We start from the raw sequence: 16,186 nt of genomic DNA, 5'->3' as shown, positions 1-16,186 counted from the left end.
GAAGCCCCCGGGCCGGCGCGGCGTCCCGCGCAGCGCCTGCAGCAGCCAAAGGGGGGGAAAAAAAAAAAAAAAAACCAAAACAAAAGACACTTCAACTCTCGACAATACCTGCCACTCCATTTGCTTTTAATCACCACAATTTGACTCGAGGCAGAACACAATCATACTGCAAGAGCATAAAGCTGAACTTGGGACACATAATCGACTTAGAAACCAAAAGAGTCCTATTGTCTTGGGCATACTTCAAATGACACCACAAATTATTAAAAGTGCTCATGAAATGCACCTGTTTAAAAAACAAGGCAAGCTTGCAATGTGAAATTTTAAATGGCTAAAGGTTCCTCATAAGGTTGATAAACAAATTTGAGATTTATTATAAATAGTGAAATCAAGAATTTAATCCCAAGTGATGGGATAATACTGATGACACAGGTTTTACCATGCCGCATGTATCTTTCTGAAGAGCTATCATTGTTAGCAAGGGAAGAGTTCTAAGCCACGCACACTTTCCCATACACAATTTGAGCAGTTTTCAGCCTTTTCCAAAGGCTGCAGATCACAGAATTCTTCAATGGAGATGCAGATTTTTGCACTGCGTACTAGCTGTTGTCTTTTTTCTTTAGGAGATCTTTCATGAGCTTATTAGGAACCCACAGGTAACCAGCTGAACACTGTCTCCCTGATCATCCAGAAACAGACCATTAAAAGATCTCTATTAAAAACATACACTATGTGAATAACACCACTGGTTTTACATGCTTTGCTAGACAGTATGTAAAAACTCAAGGGAGGGTTACACAGTTAAACTTCAGCCTGACCCTGCATCTCATGAGTGCAGTTCATGGGAATTTCACTGGAACTGCAGAGAACAAGTACATACTACAAGCAAAATAGGGTTTTAAATAAATTAAAACTAAAAAAAGAAAAAACACATGCCACAGTTTGGGGTTTGTGTTTTGTTTATTCCTTGGTTTGGTTTTTCTTAATAAATGGAAATAGGACTCTTACCAGAGATTTCCCTGTCAGACCCTCCAAAAGGTCCAAAAGCTTCCTTCCATCTTTCAGATCTGTGAACATGTCCTTAACTGGGGGCTTCCCGCTCTGTAAAAGAAACAAAAGCAGTAATAAAAACCGTTTAAGCAGAACTTTCCAGAAAATGGGTACTTTTTTCTTCTTTATCTTTCAATTTATTCTTATTTGGTACTGAAAGTAGTAAATGAAAGCTAGGGGACTGCAACAGTGATCACGAAAGAACCCTTCCCTTCTTTAGTGGGTTTTTTTCCTCCCTATTTCTATGGTCCTGTGCATCACAGCCTTGTACTAAGAAACCAAAGCAGTGCACCCTGGCTCACATTAGGTTGGATGCATTAACACACAAAGATAGCAAAGAAAGAAAACTTGGCAAGTTTGAGGAGTCATTTGAGAAAGAATGCTTTGGTCTGGCTGCATTTAAAGGAAGAATAAACTGGGGCTTTTCAGAAAGAAGCCATTGAGACAAATTCTCTCGGATTTAAAAAAAGACAAAAGACAAAAAAGGACTTGGAATTGAGCCCTGTGTAAGGAGGTGCCACTACTCTACATAGACTAGTAGATCAAAAGATGTAGTATTTATTGAAATAAATTAATCACTTTACCATAGAAAAAGAAGACAAATGTGAAATTCAGAGCTACTCTAAGTCACACATTTCTCTTTCTTTGGGCATGGAGGAACTCTGTAAAGAATGGTAGGAGATGAGAGCGGAACCATGTTAACCTTTTAAGCTTACCCCTTCTTGGGCCATTAGAAAGTCACTGCGGGACAGCTCTACAGGGCAGAGGGAGAAGATGCAGAAAGCCAGCAACTAAGTGCATTAGCTTTGTAATATTCACCTGGTAGCTACCAAGAAGTCAATTAAACCACTGCTTTCAGTGTCCCTTTGAAGTGACAATTTGAGAAGAAAAAATTTTTAAGTACCACCAAAAACTCCAATATTGCCTTTTTCTATCACCTTAACTTTATAACATTGCTCTTCAGAAAGAAGACTGTCAAAGACCCATCTTACATGACATGACTTAGATGACATAGATCTCCTCCTCAGTTATCTCCTCCTGCCCTGACAGATGCTAGTAATTGTCAAATGCTGGCTAACAAATCAGAAAAAGAGAGCTGAATGGCCCACTGAACCCCATTTTTTATCAAATGTCTTTTTTTCCCCAGAATTCATAAGAGGCTTTCCTTAAATTTCCAATTTTATTAGATTTGATACTACTAAAACTACAAAACCCAGAGTTGAACAGCTGCAGAGCCATTTTAGTCTCCTGTACAGAAACATAACTAAATATAACTCATAATTTCAACCAGCTAAACAGTGGCAAGAACAATCTTTTAACTAAGGTCACTTCTTAAGATACACAGATGCTAGACTCAGTATCTGCCAATAAATTACTTTTGCAATGAATTTTTCTGACAGATTTATTTTCCAATTAATTTTAAAAGTCATGCTTAAAAATGTGTATATACACATGTTGATGCATATTTAGGCAAAGGGTGTAGAAAGCAATGCCAGACCAATATCAAATAGGAGTATTCATTAAATATCAGTGTTTGATAACATTCAGCCATTACGTATTGCCACTTCCCGAGCTAAACTATTGCCTCTCTAGCACAGCAAGGCCTTCCTCCCAGAGCATGCACTTTCTCAGATCATTCAGATGCTTCACAGCTGCACAGCAACTTAAACAAACCTTTAAAGCATGCTGGAGCCTATGATGGGACAACTGGCTGGAAAGATAAAGGAGAGGAGTGGCTGTTGTCTACATGGAGTTCAGCAAGCCTTTTGACATTGTCTCCCATGATGTCCTCATAAGCAAGCTCCACAGGTGTGAGCTGGACAAGTGGATGGTGAGGTGGATTGAGAACCGGCTGAACAGCACAGGGCACAGAGATAATCAGTGGCATAGGGTCTAGTTGGAGGCCTGTCACTAGTGGTGTTCCCCAACGTTCAATACTGGGCCCAGTATTGTCTAACTTAATCCTCAATGACTTGGATAAGGTGGTAGATGCCTCCTCAGCAAGTTTGCTGACAACACAAAGCTGGGAGGAGTGGCCAATACCACAGAGGGCTGTGCAACCCTTCAGAGGGACCTTGACACTGGAGAGACGGGCAGATAACTGTATGAAGTTCAACAAAGGCCAATGCAGGGTTCTGCCCCTGAGGAAGAATAACCCCAGGCACCTATAAAGGCTGAGGGGGCTGACCTGCTGGAAAGCAGCTCTGCAGTGAAGGACCTGGGCATCCCAGTGGACAACAAGCTGTCCATGAGACAGCAGTGTGTCCTTGTGGCCAAGAAGGCCAATGGTATCCTGGGGTCCATTAGGAAGAGCATTGCCAGCAGGTTGAGGGAGGTGATCCTACCCCTCTCTTCAGCCCTGATAAGGCCACATCTGAAGTGCTGTGTCCCGTTCTGGACTCCTCAGTACAAGAGAGATGTGGAGCTCCTGGAGCAGGTGGAGCGACGGGTGACAAAGCCGGTGACAAATGGAGTGGATCATCTCTCTTACAAAGAAAGGCTCAGGGAGCTGGGCCTGTTCAGCCTCAAGAAGAGGTGACTGAGACCTTATCAATGTATATAAGTATCTGAAGGAAGAGCACCAAGACAATGGAGCCTCTCGGAACTTCCAAGAGGAAGTTCCATCTAAACACAAGAAAGAACTTTACTGTGCAGGTGACCGCCCACTAGAACAGATCACCCAGAGAGGTTGTGGGGTCTTCCTCACTGGTGATATTCAAAAAATGTTTGGGCACAATCCTGAGTAACATGCTCTAGGGAACTCTTCTTGAGCAGGGAGGCTGGACTAGATGATCTCCAGTGGTCCCATCCAACCTTAACCATTCTGCAATTCTATGAGCTGGAGAACAGGATAATCTAAGTGTAGATGAGGAGAAGCCTCTTCTATAGCTTATGGTGTAATACAGGAGGAGATGATCCACAATGCAATTACCTCAGAGGCCAGCAAAATTTAGTCTACATTTGGTTTGCATCACCACATTGATGACACTAAAAGTAGGTTGCTAAAGGCATGAGGAAATTGTTCATGTGACCAGAAAAGCAGACAGTAGGAGTTACCAGAGGTTTCACTGGATGCAGTAAGACTCAAACACTCACTGAGAAAGTAAAAAAAAAAAACCACAAAAAAAAAAAAACAACCTAACAACTTGTTAGCCATTGAAGTGTGGGTCTCTCCAGGGTAGAGAGGAAGAATCATCTCCATTGACCTGCTGACCACACTTCTTTTTATGAAGCCCAGGACATAGTTGGCTCTCTGGCAGTTCATGTCCAATTTTTTTCCAGAGGGTTGCTCTTAATTCATCCATCTCCCAGTCTGTACTGATATTGGAGAATGCCCTGATGCAGGTGCTGGACAGGACCATGTACTTAGCCCTGTTGAACTTCATGAGATTCATACTGGCCCACTCCTCTATCCTGAAGGTCCTTCTGGATGGCATCCATTCCCAACTGTACTTGCTCAGCATAGTGTCATCTGCAAACTTTCTGAGGCCAATTCAAACCCACTGCATGCCATTGATAATACTGAACACTACAGATCACATGAGGGACAGCACCTGTTACTGATCTCCATTTGGACACTGAGCAGTTGACTGCAAGTCTTTAGATACAACTGTATAGCCAATTCCTTATTCACCTAACAGTCCATTCATCAAACCCGTATCTCTCCAACTGAGTGATAAATTATGTTGTGGGAGACACTGTCAAAGGCCCTATGGATGGAAGGTCTTTATAATTATACAATTAATTATAATTTTGTAAAATTAGAACTATACACACATGTATAACACTAAAACTGAGAATGCTATAGCTATATATCCTCAATAAATTTGTTGCCTTCAGTCCTGAAGTTAAAAAATATTTGGATCTTCTGAAAAAGCAGAAAGATACTTCATTTAATACAGTGCAACAAGGGTATAGAGAGCATATAGCCTTCTTTCTTTGTTTCCATCCCCTCACTTCACACGCATGAAAACAAGCTGAACGACTTCCTGCTTTCAGTCATTCATTTCAACAGGTCATGGTATGTTCCAGCCCCATGCAATGCATCCTGTTCTGACAGTGGAAATAATTCAGATTTGCTTTCTCAAGAGGATGACTTTTCCATTTTACTAGCCATCAGAGCATTATGTTTTGCTGTCAGTTTAAAGAGTCAGCAGAAGAGTATTTAATTATTTCTGCAATCTAAGCTACTCCTTCCTGGTTTATTAAAGTATCTGCTATCCTCAAAACAGAGACAAAGCAATATGCAAAGCCTCTGTATTTCACAGAATATGCTGAGTAGGAAGGGACCCACAAGGATCATCGAGTCCAACCCTTAGCCCTGCACAGGACCACTCCCAAGAGTCACACCATGAGCCTGAGAGTATCATCGAAATGCTTCTTGAACTCAGACAGGCTTGGTGCTGTGACCACTTCCCTGGGGAGCCTGTTCCAGTGCCCAATCACCCTCTGGGTGAAGAACCTTTTTCTAATATCCAACCTAAACCTCCCCTGACACAACTTCAGGCCATTTCCTCAGGTTCTGTCACTGGTCACCACAGAGAAGAGATCAGTGCCTGCCCCTCCTCTTCCCCTCACAAGGAAGTTGTAGACTGCAATGAGGTCTCTCCTCAGTCTCCTCTTCTCCAGCCTGAACAGACCAAGTGACCTCAGTCACTCCTCATACGGCTTCCCCTCAAGGCCCTTCACCATCTCTGTCGCCCTCCCTTGGATGGCCTTGAGGGGAAGCACATGGTATGACTATTGGTGGTGGTCCTGTGCAGGGCTAAGGGTTAGACTCGATGATCCTCGTGGGTCCCTTCCAACTCAGCATATTCTATGATCTTCGTCTCCCTTCTCTAGATGCTCTCTAATAGCTTGATATTTCTCTTATATTGTGGTGCTCAAAACTGCACACAATACTCAAGGTGAGGCCACATAAGTTCAGATCAGAGCAGGACAATCCCCTCCTGTGACCAGTTAGTGATGCTTTTCCTGATGCACCCCAGGAAGTCAGTTCACAGGAAGCATTTCCAAAGTGCAAGATGGCTCAAGTTTGCTAAGAATGTGCTACAGCACTCACTCCACCAAGCCCATCACCACACCCACCAGGAAGGCTGGAAACCTGCTCCTCCAGCTTCCCACACCCACGTGAAGCACATGCAGACACCTGGTGGCAGCTGCCACCCAGGCAGCCTCAGCTGTCCCATCAGGGCACAAAGCCAACCCTGACAGTCAGCTGATGTTGCAATGGGAGCAGAGACCGTACAGGCACTGTATCCTGCTCTGCTCACACTACCTCCTCCCATCCATGCTTTTTCCTCACACTTAAACACACATTTCCATGTGGGATCTGCTATGAGAGTTGTGGTCTGCAGTCAAAAACATCACTGCTTTATCCTCTAGTGTAGCTGGATACTGGCCCACTTTCTTGGGATGCAGTTGACAGCAACCCACTGTGCTCCAGAAAAAAATCTTCTTTCTTTTTCCAGACATAACAGCTACAGATCCCAGCTTCTGACAGCTGTACGACTTACGACGTTTATTAAGCACGGAAAGGTGTGGGAAGACAATTTCTTTAAATGGCAGCCCAAGAGATAGTCCCATACATCCATTTCCCAAGAGAAGGCAAGGAAAAGCTCTGGGGCAATGCTGACAAAACAGCTATGGTCTTCGTGCCTGGCCCTTCTGTGCCAGGCATGAGCCAGGTCAGGTTGCTGCCATCACCACCATCTCCTTGTGATAAAACACACGTAGACCCCCATTGCTTCACATGTAGGGCCCAGCACCGAGTCTGCTGGGGCAGGTTGCTGTGGCAATCTGGGAACTACAATACAAGGCCACTAAGGTCAAACTTGTGCTTCTAGTAAGGGAGCTTAATTCAAACCAGGGGCCAGGAGCCCACTGAACCCCAGCTCTGACCCACTACCCTGACTCCCACCACAGGGGCACTTGCTCCATGGAGACAGCACTGTCGTGAAGCAGACAGCCCTGGGATCAACTTTGTGCTAGGGCAGTCTGCTGTACTGCAGCAAGAGCCTGGGCTCTGGGGCAGGGCAGAAGGCCTCTCACACCCTACAGAGTAAGGCATGGGGCCCTGGAGACTGCTTCCCTCACCATCCCTGCCCATACCCCCACTGCTCACTCCTAACTCCCAGAAAGCAACCTGGCCTTCTGAAAAATGAAGTCTGTACACAAGATACACACACACACACAAATAAATATACAATCTGCAGTATGTAAAAAGCACATGTATTTCCTCCTCTCTGTAGAGTCCTGCCTGGTATGCAGTACACTAAGACAATCTAAACTTCTCCTTTTCATAACTGACATTTTATTCACTTTCTATATATTTAAAGACTACACAAGTACCAAGTAGTTCAGCCCCTGCCAGCATCCTGTAAGAAGCAGTCCATCACTAAGCATAATGGATCAAGAAAGTATTTGTCTTTTAACAGTGACAGGGACAAAACCATACCTAGCGCTTCACAAGGGCAAATGGCTAGTCACAGTTGTGTTGGTAAGTACTTAAGGAGTAGCCTACATTGTGCTAAGCACTGTACAAACACAAGGCAGATAATGGGTCCTTTCTCAAAGACAAAATAGAGTCCAGTTTATACTACAAAGACAGTATAAAGGACAGGCAGGGACAGACCACATACCATAAGAGCTGTAGCAGTTCAGGGTGTAAAACATTCACATCCTCCTCACTGAACATTTCTATCACTTAACAGAAGGTAGTTTTTCTCAGCTTTGCTTATGTTTGCTGTGACAGCAAAAAAAAAAAAACCAAAACCACACAAAACACTGGCCAATCCCTCCCCCTTCTCAAGCAAGCTTTGCCAGCAGAGCTGCACACAGTTACTGTAATAGACACAAGGGTTTGATAAAACACACAAAAGAACATAATTAACAGACTTAACTTAGAAAGAGGTCATGTTGGTTCCCCAATGCTTTACATTGGCAGTGATAGCAGGAAAGGAGTTGATTCATTTAACAGGGCTGGCATAAGGGAAAGAGGAAGAGGGAATAAGAAAGGGAAAGAGGAAAGGGAAAGAAAGGCAGAGCAACAGAAAGGAAAGTAACGAAATAAAACCACATGTAAGCTGGGGCTAGGCCTCCTTGTGCTCCTCTGAACTTTGCATGGTGACACATTTGTTATGCACCACAGGGCAGACACAAAGGATCAGAACCAGATCCAATCCACCACATTACATTTATTTCAACAAATATTTTGGTGCCAGCTTTTGTGCTAACACAAGTAAAGGAGAGAAGAGACAAAGAACTTTTCCTGGTTATCCACAGCAGAAACTACTTTTTCTGTTGATTCATCTCACAAGGCAGCAATGGTTTATTAATGACCTTTCAGGGGGAGACCAGATGGTAGTCATATATGGCAAGACCAGTTACCTCAGGCATCAGCTTTTCATGTTCCAGCAAGATACCAGCACTATTTGGGAAGGAGATACCACACACGGTGATCTCCTCACAGCAGCAGCAGCAGCGGCCCTCACATACCCCTTGGCCATCTTTCAGCCCTGCTACCTGGATCAGGTTTAAGAGGGTGACTCACACTTCCTTGTGTGCATCTAGAATTACTCGCAAAGAAGGATCATCCAGGCCAGCCAATATGAAAAAAATCATTCCTTCTCCTTGTCAGAAATTGTTCCCAGGAAATGGAGGAAGATATAAACAAAATCCAGACCAGATTTTTTTAAGAGTCATCCAATGCTGCTCACAGTAGAAAGACCAGCCATCAGCATTTACAGTTTGTTCTACTAAAGCCACACACAGCTGCAAGGCAGCAATTGTTCTTGAATATATTCTACAGTAGAACATTCTTAATTATCCCTTTATTACCAATGGGGAACTGTATCAAACTGAGGCAAGTTATAGAGAAAAAGGGAGTCACAAATCCTCGGTAAAACACTGGGGTTTTAAAACATTGGCTATTTATGTTCTTTGTACATTGTTCTTGAACATGACGTACAAAGGCAATCATTAAACAAGTTTTAATGACTACCTACTTGTTTAACTAGAAACATGCAGTTTTCTTATATTGTAGTTACTTACAGCAGATAATTTACATGGGTTTTAAATCAATAATTATTGAAAGTACATTATTAACCTAACTTTTCCAATAAATGAATGTCAAATATATTTGGGAGCAAGAGATAAGCTGCTTCTATTTCACATCCTCCTCAGTGATACTGATTCAGAGCTCCTAGTGACAATATTAAAACCAGGATGAAAGGTTCTCTCAGTTTCACAGTAATGCACACTGGCTGTCACTAGGAAAGTAACACATTTCATAAAACCACACATACAACCTCCACTAGCCACAGAAGGAATGCAGCAGATGAGTTCCAGCTGCCCAGATCAGTGCTGGAAAAAGCCGTAGTTGCCATTTATATCATCTGCCACCTCAGAAACACCAAAACACCCTGAAAAGACATGGGAAGCAGTACATATTGATTTTCCATCAGATTCTTCTGATCTTCAAATGTCACTTCTATGAAGTTCAGAGGTGTCTCTAGTTAATTGTTTTTAACCCGTATATGACTATTTTTAACATCTATTAAGATGCCCAGTAAATAGGTCAAAATAGTAGTAGAGCTGCAAAGAACCCTTTCCTCTTTTTCTCGAGAAGGGGTAAATATTGAATAAGTTGGGCTCTTAAACTAGAACACGAACCATTCATAATGTTCAAGTACATTCACAGGGAATTAATGGCAACGTCCTACTTCGTTAAACAACACAAGGAGCAAGAATTACACTTTATCATGACCAAAACAGAGTAAGAAACATGTCAAGTGCTTCTACCTCATGAGGCCAGTACATGGGAACTTAATGTGGGAAACAAATCAGAAAGCAAAAAGGTCACTGCAGAAAGTAAACAACTATGTCAACAAATAATCTTGCCAATTTCTAATTTAAGATGATAGTCTTTGTTTACAGACATTTTTATTAAAATGCGATCCTTTTTTTCCATTCTCCTTTCACTGACATGTAGGAGTTACAGGATAGCATACATAAATACTAGCTATGCTGTGACGTACATTTCATTGAGTGTGCTCTACTCCATGCTGAATATGCCTAAGGAGTTATGGCATTTCTACAAGACACTAGTACCAAAGCAATGAATTCAAATACCAAGTAAAAAAAAAAAAGTTACAATCATAAGAGGAAAACACCTTATAGACCAAATTAAACATCACTACTGGTGCTTAAAAATAAAATAGTTACAAGCAACTAAATAGTTATTTAAAACCCTAGACTAACAGGGTGTCAGGGAGAAGACAGACTCATTACTGAGATATGCCGGAAATTTTGATTCTTCTAGGTGACAGACATGAGTTTAAGGAGCAGCAAAGCTAAAAAGCTAAAGATAGTTCAATCCACAGAACACCTAAAAGACTTGACTGACAACATGACAGGTAAACATATCAATGAAAATATTAGACATAGCAAGTGAGCAAAACAACCACAAGGCATCAGCAATGCCGCGGGTTTTTTTCTCCCCAGTGTATTTACTAATGCATTTACATAAGCTTACGTTGTTATAACACATTTAATGTAACAGTACTGACCTCAGCTTGCAATTAAGCCTCATTACATATTATTACCAGCAGGAGCAGCTAGGACCATACTAGGACGGTCAGTTATTTCTCCCATAGGATTGGAAGGTTATCCTTTTATTTATACTTTTTCAATCTACATTATAACTTGGTTCCTTTGGAAAAAAAAAAATCCTGCTGACCAGGTTGACTATTGTTCTCATTAGCAATTAACAGGTAAAGGTATAGATTTGCTTCAGTGCCTCTAACAGGTTCAGCTCTATGCCTGAGAAGGTCGCATAAACACTCCAACAAATGGGATAGTAACCAAGCCCACAAATCAGATTCAAACTCAACCCCAAACCCAGAGCACTAACCAAAGTCAGCAGTAATTACAGTCCAGATTACTATACCAAGCTTCAAAGTCCAGCAAGGAAGATGCTGCCCCCACTCTGTTCGTAGAGCAGAAGTCAGCAGCAGTTGAGAGGAGGGCAGAAAACTGGCAATTCTCATTCTGTGGCTAACTCTGGGAGAGATCATGAACTGCTATGTATTATTGCTTTTATGCTAGAAAGTAGTCATCCTTACCAAAACTCATAACCAATCAGAGAAGAAAAAGTTTATTTTCCCACTTCTTGGTTAGTTCACATCCTGTTTGGCCTCTTACAGAGAGAGAGACCAAGCAACCCAGTTAAGAAAAAAAGTAGACTAAAAATGGGATTTTTCAAGGCCAGCTCATAATACAAACACTAGTTCTTTTCCTTCCAGGTTGTTCCTCTTTTCCACCCAGGTTGTTATTTTTAAGCTTTAACTATCTTTGAGTGAAGTTACACTTTACAGTTTAGTTCAGTAGTGAAAAGCATCAGGAGCAATTAGACTAGGGAATATTTTGCAAGTCGTCAAGTATATCCTTGCTTGCACCACAAAAACTGTACTGGAGAAAGGACTGCAGACCATCTTAGGTGATGTCTCCTTGAACAGATAAAATTGCCTAATCAATCTTTTTGATCTCTTTTTTTGCATGACTAATACATTGAACTCCATAACTCTCCTTTCCCCCCAGAAAATCACTTCTGAAATGTCTTTGGCCTCAAGTATCTTGGGTCATGCAAAATTAATTATCTTGGATAGGTATGACTTCGTCTTTAAAAAGATTTATCACATTTGCTAAGAGTCAGCAGTGGAGCAGCAAAATGTCTTCACAAGTATTGGGTCTGACATTTACTATTATGAGAAAACAACCCTTAGAGAAAAGGAGAAAATTAAGGAGCAAAAATGGTGGAAAACATCTATTCAGCACACCCTTCAGAAAGCTAGACAAGACTTTGCAGTTAACAAATGACCTGCTATAATGAGGGAGGGACTGTTTCAGTTTTAACATTCATATAAAGCCACAGCAACCCAAAGCACTCCCAGTACAACTCATCAGTTCTCCTACTGCCCTATCTTATCTTTACTCAGTGTCTTTCCAGGGGAGGGGACATACCAGAGCACAGGAGAGGTAATGCACAGGAGCTCCAGCATTGAGAATTTGCCTTCTCCCAGGCTAACCTGGAGCTCAGCCATGAAGCATGGAGTCTGCTCCTAAGATGCTTTCAGACTTTTCTTTCCCATTTAACCCTGAACTGAAGCGTTTTTGGAAGACCACAAAGCAGGAGAGAGTTTAAGATACTGTAAAAGCATGGGATGTTTGGATTCATCCACACTGGCATTTCCTGGCTTCAAGCCCTGTCAGTGCTGGCCAAAGCATATGTCACGGCCCTAGCACAGGACCTGGAGGAACAGAATCATGGAAATACACGCAGCAAGAACACTGCAAATGCTCTAGTAAGACTGTATAAGGCTGCTGTATATAAGAAGAATGAAATTTAGAGCTTGGATTGGAAAGAGATGGGAGCACATCGCAGAAAGGGAAGGGAGGCCCAGCACCCAGGCATGCAAGGGCTTAGAGTACAGTTCCTGACATCTTGGAACAATGCTTCAGCTGGCTCCATTTAACAGCCATCCTTACCCAAGACTTTTAACTGAGGGGCAGGGAAATCCAGTGTCATTTTCACTGAACACTGCAAACATCTATGGGGTTTTATGTTCTTTTTGCAGAGCGCAACCTTCCTAGAAATAAACCTCTTTTGCCACCCTTGTGGAAAAACTTCACAAACGTAATGAAGAAACAATTCTTTGGGGAAAACCATTTGCCCAAGCTGATCTGTGAACTGCCTCTAGTGACTGACAGCACTAAGCTCCGACAGTCTGTGACAGACCTGACTCTGTGGGTCTAAATTAAGAATTAGGGCATCGTGTTTCTTGTGATGACTCTGTGTTACATCTGCCAAGTTCAGGAACAGCAGAAGAGGAAAGGAAACAATCTGAAGGCAAACTTGGAAAAGTACCACCTTGGAAAATGGGAAAACAAAATCCAGCAAAGACTGAATCCTGCAAGGAGAAAAACAGGGTAAGGTTAGTACTGCTGAGAAAATGGAGATGCAAAAACAGGACTGACCACACAAGCATCAAATCCTGTAAAGGGGAAAGGAAGGACAAACAGAGAAGGTCTGTACCTTTAAAAAGAAAAACTGGGTCTTGCTGGGAAAGGAACTAAGTGACAAAGGCAGAAGTGGGAATGAAATAAACAGAGCAATCAAAGCTCCAGATTTCCCACAATTGCCAGGCAGGTAAGTTTTCTGACACAAGAGGGTGTAATAGTAAGTGAAAGGGGGGGGGGAAATAAAGAGGAAAAAAAAGAAACCAACCCACAAACCAAAAACAGGGTCAGAAAGTAGGAGTAAAGAATGAAAGCAGGGCAGAAAAAAAATTGCCCTTGCAGAGTTCTGAAGTGGGACACAAGAGTCCTGAATTCCTCAACACGCCTATCAAGTTTCTAGAAACCATCTAGAGTTGCAAGTGTGAGTATCCAGCCATGATGCTATGCAGTTATGAGCTGAAGAGTCAGATCTGAGAGATGTAACTAAGAGTCCCAGGCCTGTTGATATGCTGTGCAAACAGATACAGACTGAAACTATTCAGACATCTGAAAAACTAGGGTTGATAATAAAATCTCTGTTCACTCTCCCTTTAGCTATGTGAAACAAGTAACAAATGGTAAAAGAAGCACTAAGTTATCCTGTGGACTTGAATTCAAACTCTACTTTTAGCCAAGAGTTCCCCTATGTCTAATCAGAATCATTTAAAGCAATTTTATGTGCAATCACTAACTGTGTGCCAGACTAAGAGACTTCCTTAGATCATTAAGTCCAGTCCTTGCTGACACAGACATCATCTTCTTGAAGTCCCTTTTCTATGCTGATCAAGCTCCATCTAAAAACCAGCTAGATATTTCAGATGGTTTGCTTGAGTTTGCAGAAGAAATGAATGCTCTGAATCCCTTCGTAAGACTCAAGAGCTCTGTTTTATATCAAAATATGACAGAAATGCCAAATCCTCTGGGACAATTTAGCGAGCGGCTCAGGTTGAGCACTCAAAATTAGTAGCCACTTCTGAGATTTACCTTTATTCTCTTTATTATTTATACAGAGTGGCTGTAAACCACTCTGACAAGACAGTACTCTTGCATTGCAAAAAGGTGTTCTGACAATATAACCACTAATACATACGAACTGGTAAGTATGAATGAAGATTAATATATAAAGGGATAAAGGCACAGAAAATTTTACAGAGTGTGAAGAGCATATATTAGCTATCCATACAACTAAATGCCTTAATTGGTAAGGCTATACCACAGGGAAACACCTAAATCTGACTCTTGAAATTAGACTGGACAGAGTAATGGGAAGAAATACAATAAGTAAAAACATCATATGGCTTTATAAACGTATGCTGAAATGTTCCGCGTCAATATTTGAAAGCAAACTTCGGTTTCCCTACTGGTTAAAGCTTGGTAACAGACTATTTATCTAACAATTTTTATTCCCTTTAATTTAAAAAAAAATCCTCACTATGTAACCATCACAGGCTTGCGAATTGTAGTGTGCACAGCTCTGCTAAGGTAAATATTTCTACACTGAGCACCGAGCCTTGGCTGAGTACATTTATTGACCTTAAGACTCAATCCACTTTAAATGTTTGTGCCTTCATTTCAAACAATACATGCAAATAGAATGCATTGTTCTAGCACAGTTTAAATGAAGAGCACAAACACAAGTTACTGTATTGCAAACTACAGCAAGAACTCATCTCACTGAATAGAGTCCTGAAGCACATACAGGTACCTCACAGCACACTTGAGATATTTTAAGTGTTTTGCTTACCTACCTATTCTCTGATGAGAGAAGGGAAAGGTGCTGCTCTCTTTCTGGATCCCTTGTAAAACCCTACTGAACTGACTTAAATCAAATTTAGCATTATGTGATTGCAATTCTAGGATTTTTGTCTGTCAAAATAGTTTACAGAGGTTCAGTGGATTACTTTTTATTTGTGTGTCTAAATGAAGGGCAAGTACAACATAATTAACATGGAAGGACAAGTAAAATTCTTGGAGTGAAATCTGCAATTCCACACAAAATAGTTCAGTTACCATTTTGTTTTCTGCAATGTAAGTCAGACTTCATTTACCCAGCCTCTAAGATCTCTCTATCCTACTAAGCAGCTGAATTAATCTAGTTCACAGAAAAGGAATTTTAATCAACCCAACTGACTTGGTAAATACAAAAACTTCAACAGGACTGAAATCAGTTCATTTACATCTTCAAGGTACAGTTGAAACTAGACTTTCATACATGAGGAGACTTCTACTTAACACCAGCAATTTGAACATGCCAATTTTCATAAACCTGCATCTTGTCATGGCAAAGTAGCCACGCTTAAGTTTGAATTGGATGTCAGGAGTACGTCCTTTTATAAGAGTCTTTTTAGCATGGCTTTCATAGCTTCAGTTGGTTTAATAAGTCATGAAGTTACAGAGTTACCAAGTTATAGAGTGCCTTCAAATCCAATGACCACACCCTGTGTCAGGGAAATCCAGGAGCTAAACAGGATGTGTCTGAATACATGGTACAAAAGGCAAAGACACTATAAAATATATCCATAGGTGTACAAACAAAGACCGAAAACAATTTTACCTACTTCAGTACAACTTCCACAGCACACACTAACAAGTCACCTAGCACATTCTCAGTATCACTTTCATTTCCATAGTCATGCCATCTTTATGCCAGGATATGTCTCTATAAACAGTCCTTCCTTTCTCACCATATTTTCTCTCCTTATGTGATCCTGCCCTGCCTAGTGTTCCTCTTGCAGGACCACCTTTCCTCCGGGCAGCAGTCAAAAGCCAAATGTAGAGAAACCAGTTACCCATACACACTCCTTCCCTGAAGAGCCAAGTAGCAAGAATGCATTGGATGAAGAGTGTAGGATATCAGATTTCAACCAAAACAAACCTAAGCCAAAGCACATCAACCAAGGCCACAATCCTTGCATTGCCCAGAGTCCTGTTGCACAGGAAGGAAAGGACGGTAAAAATGCCTTACGTTGCTGATCAAGAACTTCAGAAGGGCAGCACTCCAGAGGCAATCATTCACTGATAAAGCACTGTCATTGCTTTATTTGTAAAGAAAAAACAAACCAATCCCAGACACACACCC

General features: G+C 41.6%; 1 protein-coding gene across 4 annotated transcripts in view; it reads right to left on the bottom strand.

Moving 5' to 3' along the window:
* The window catches only part of UTRN (utrophin), a 380,224-nt gene that overhangs the window by 306,199 nt on the left and 57,839 nt on the right, over positions 1–16,186 (bottom strand). For all 4 annotated transcript variants that reach the window (XM_027687304.1, XM_027687284.1, XM_027687314.1 and 1 more), the window contains one exon: positions 1,009–1,101. In XM_027687304.1, coding sequence (XP_027543105.1) covers positions 1,009–1,101 — 93 coding nt within the window. The remainder of the gene's footprint in view (positions 1–1,008; positions 1,102–16,186) is intronic.

This window comes from Neopelma chrysocephalum, unplaced genomic scaffold (genome assembly GCF_003984885.1).
Source record: "Neopelma chrysocephalum unplaced genomic scaffold, ASM398488v2 Primary Assembly neopelma1_23, whole genome shotgun sequence".
NCBI lineage: Eukaryota > Metazoa > Chordata > Aves > Passeriformes > Pipridae > Neopelma > Neopelma chrysocephalum.
This window is presented reverse-complemented; position numbering and strand designations above follow the sequence as displayed.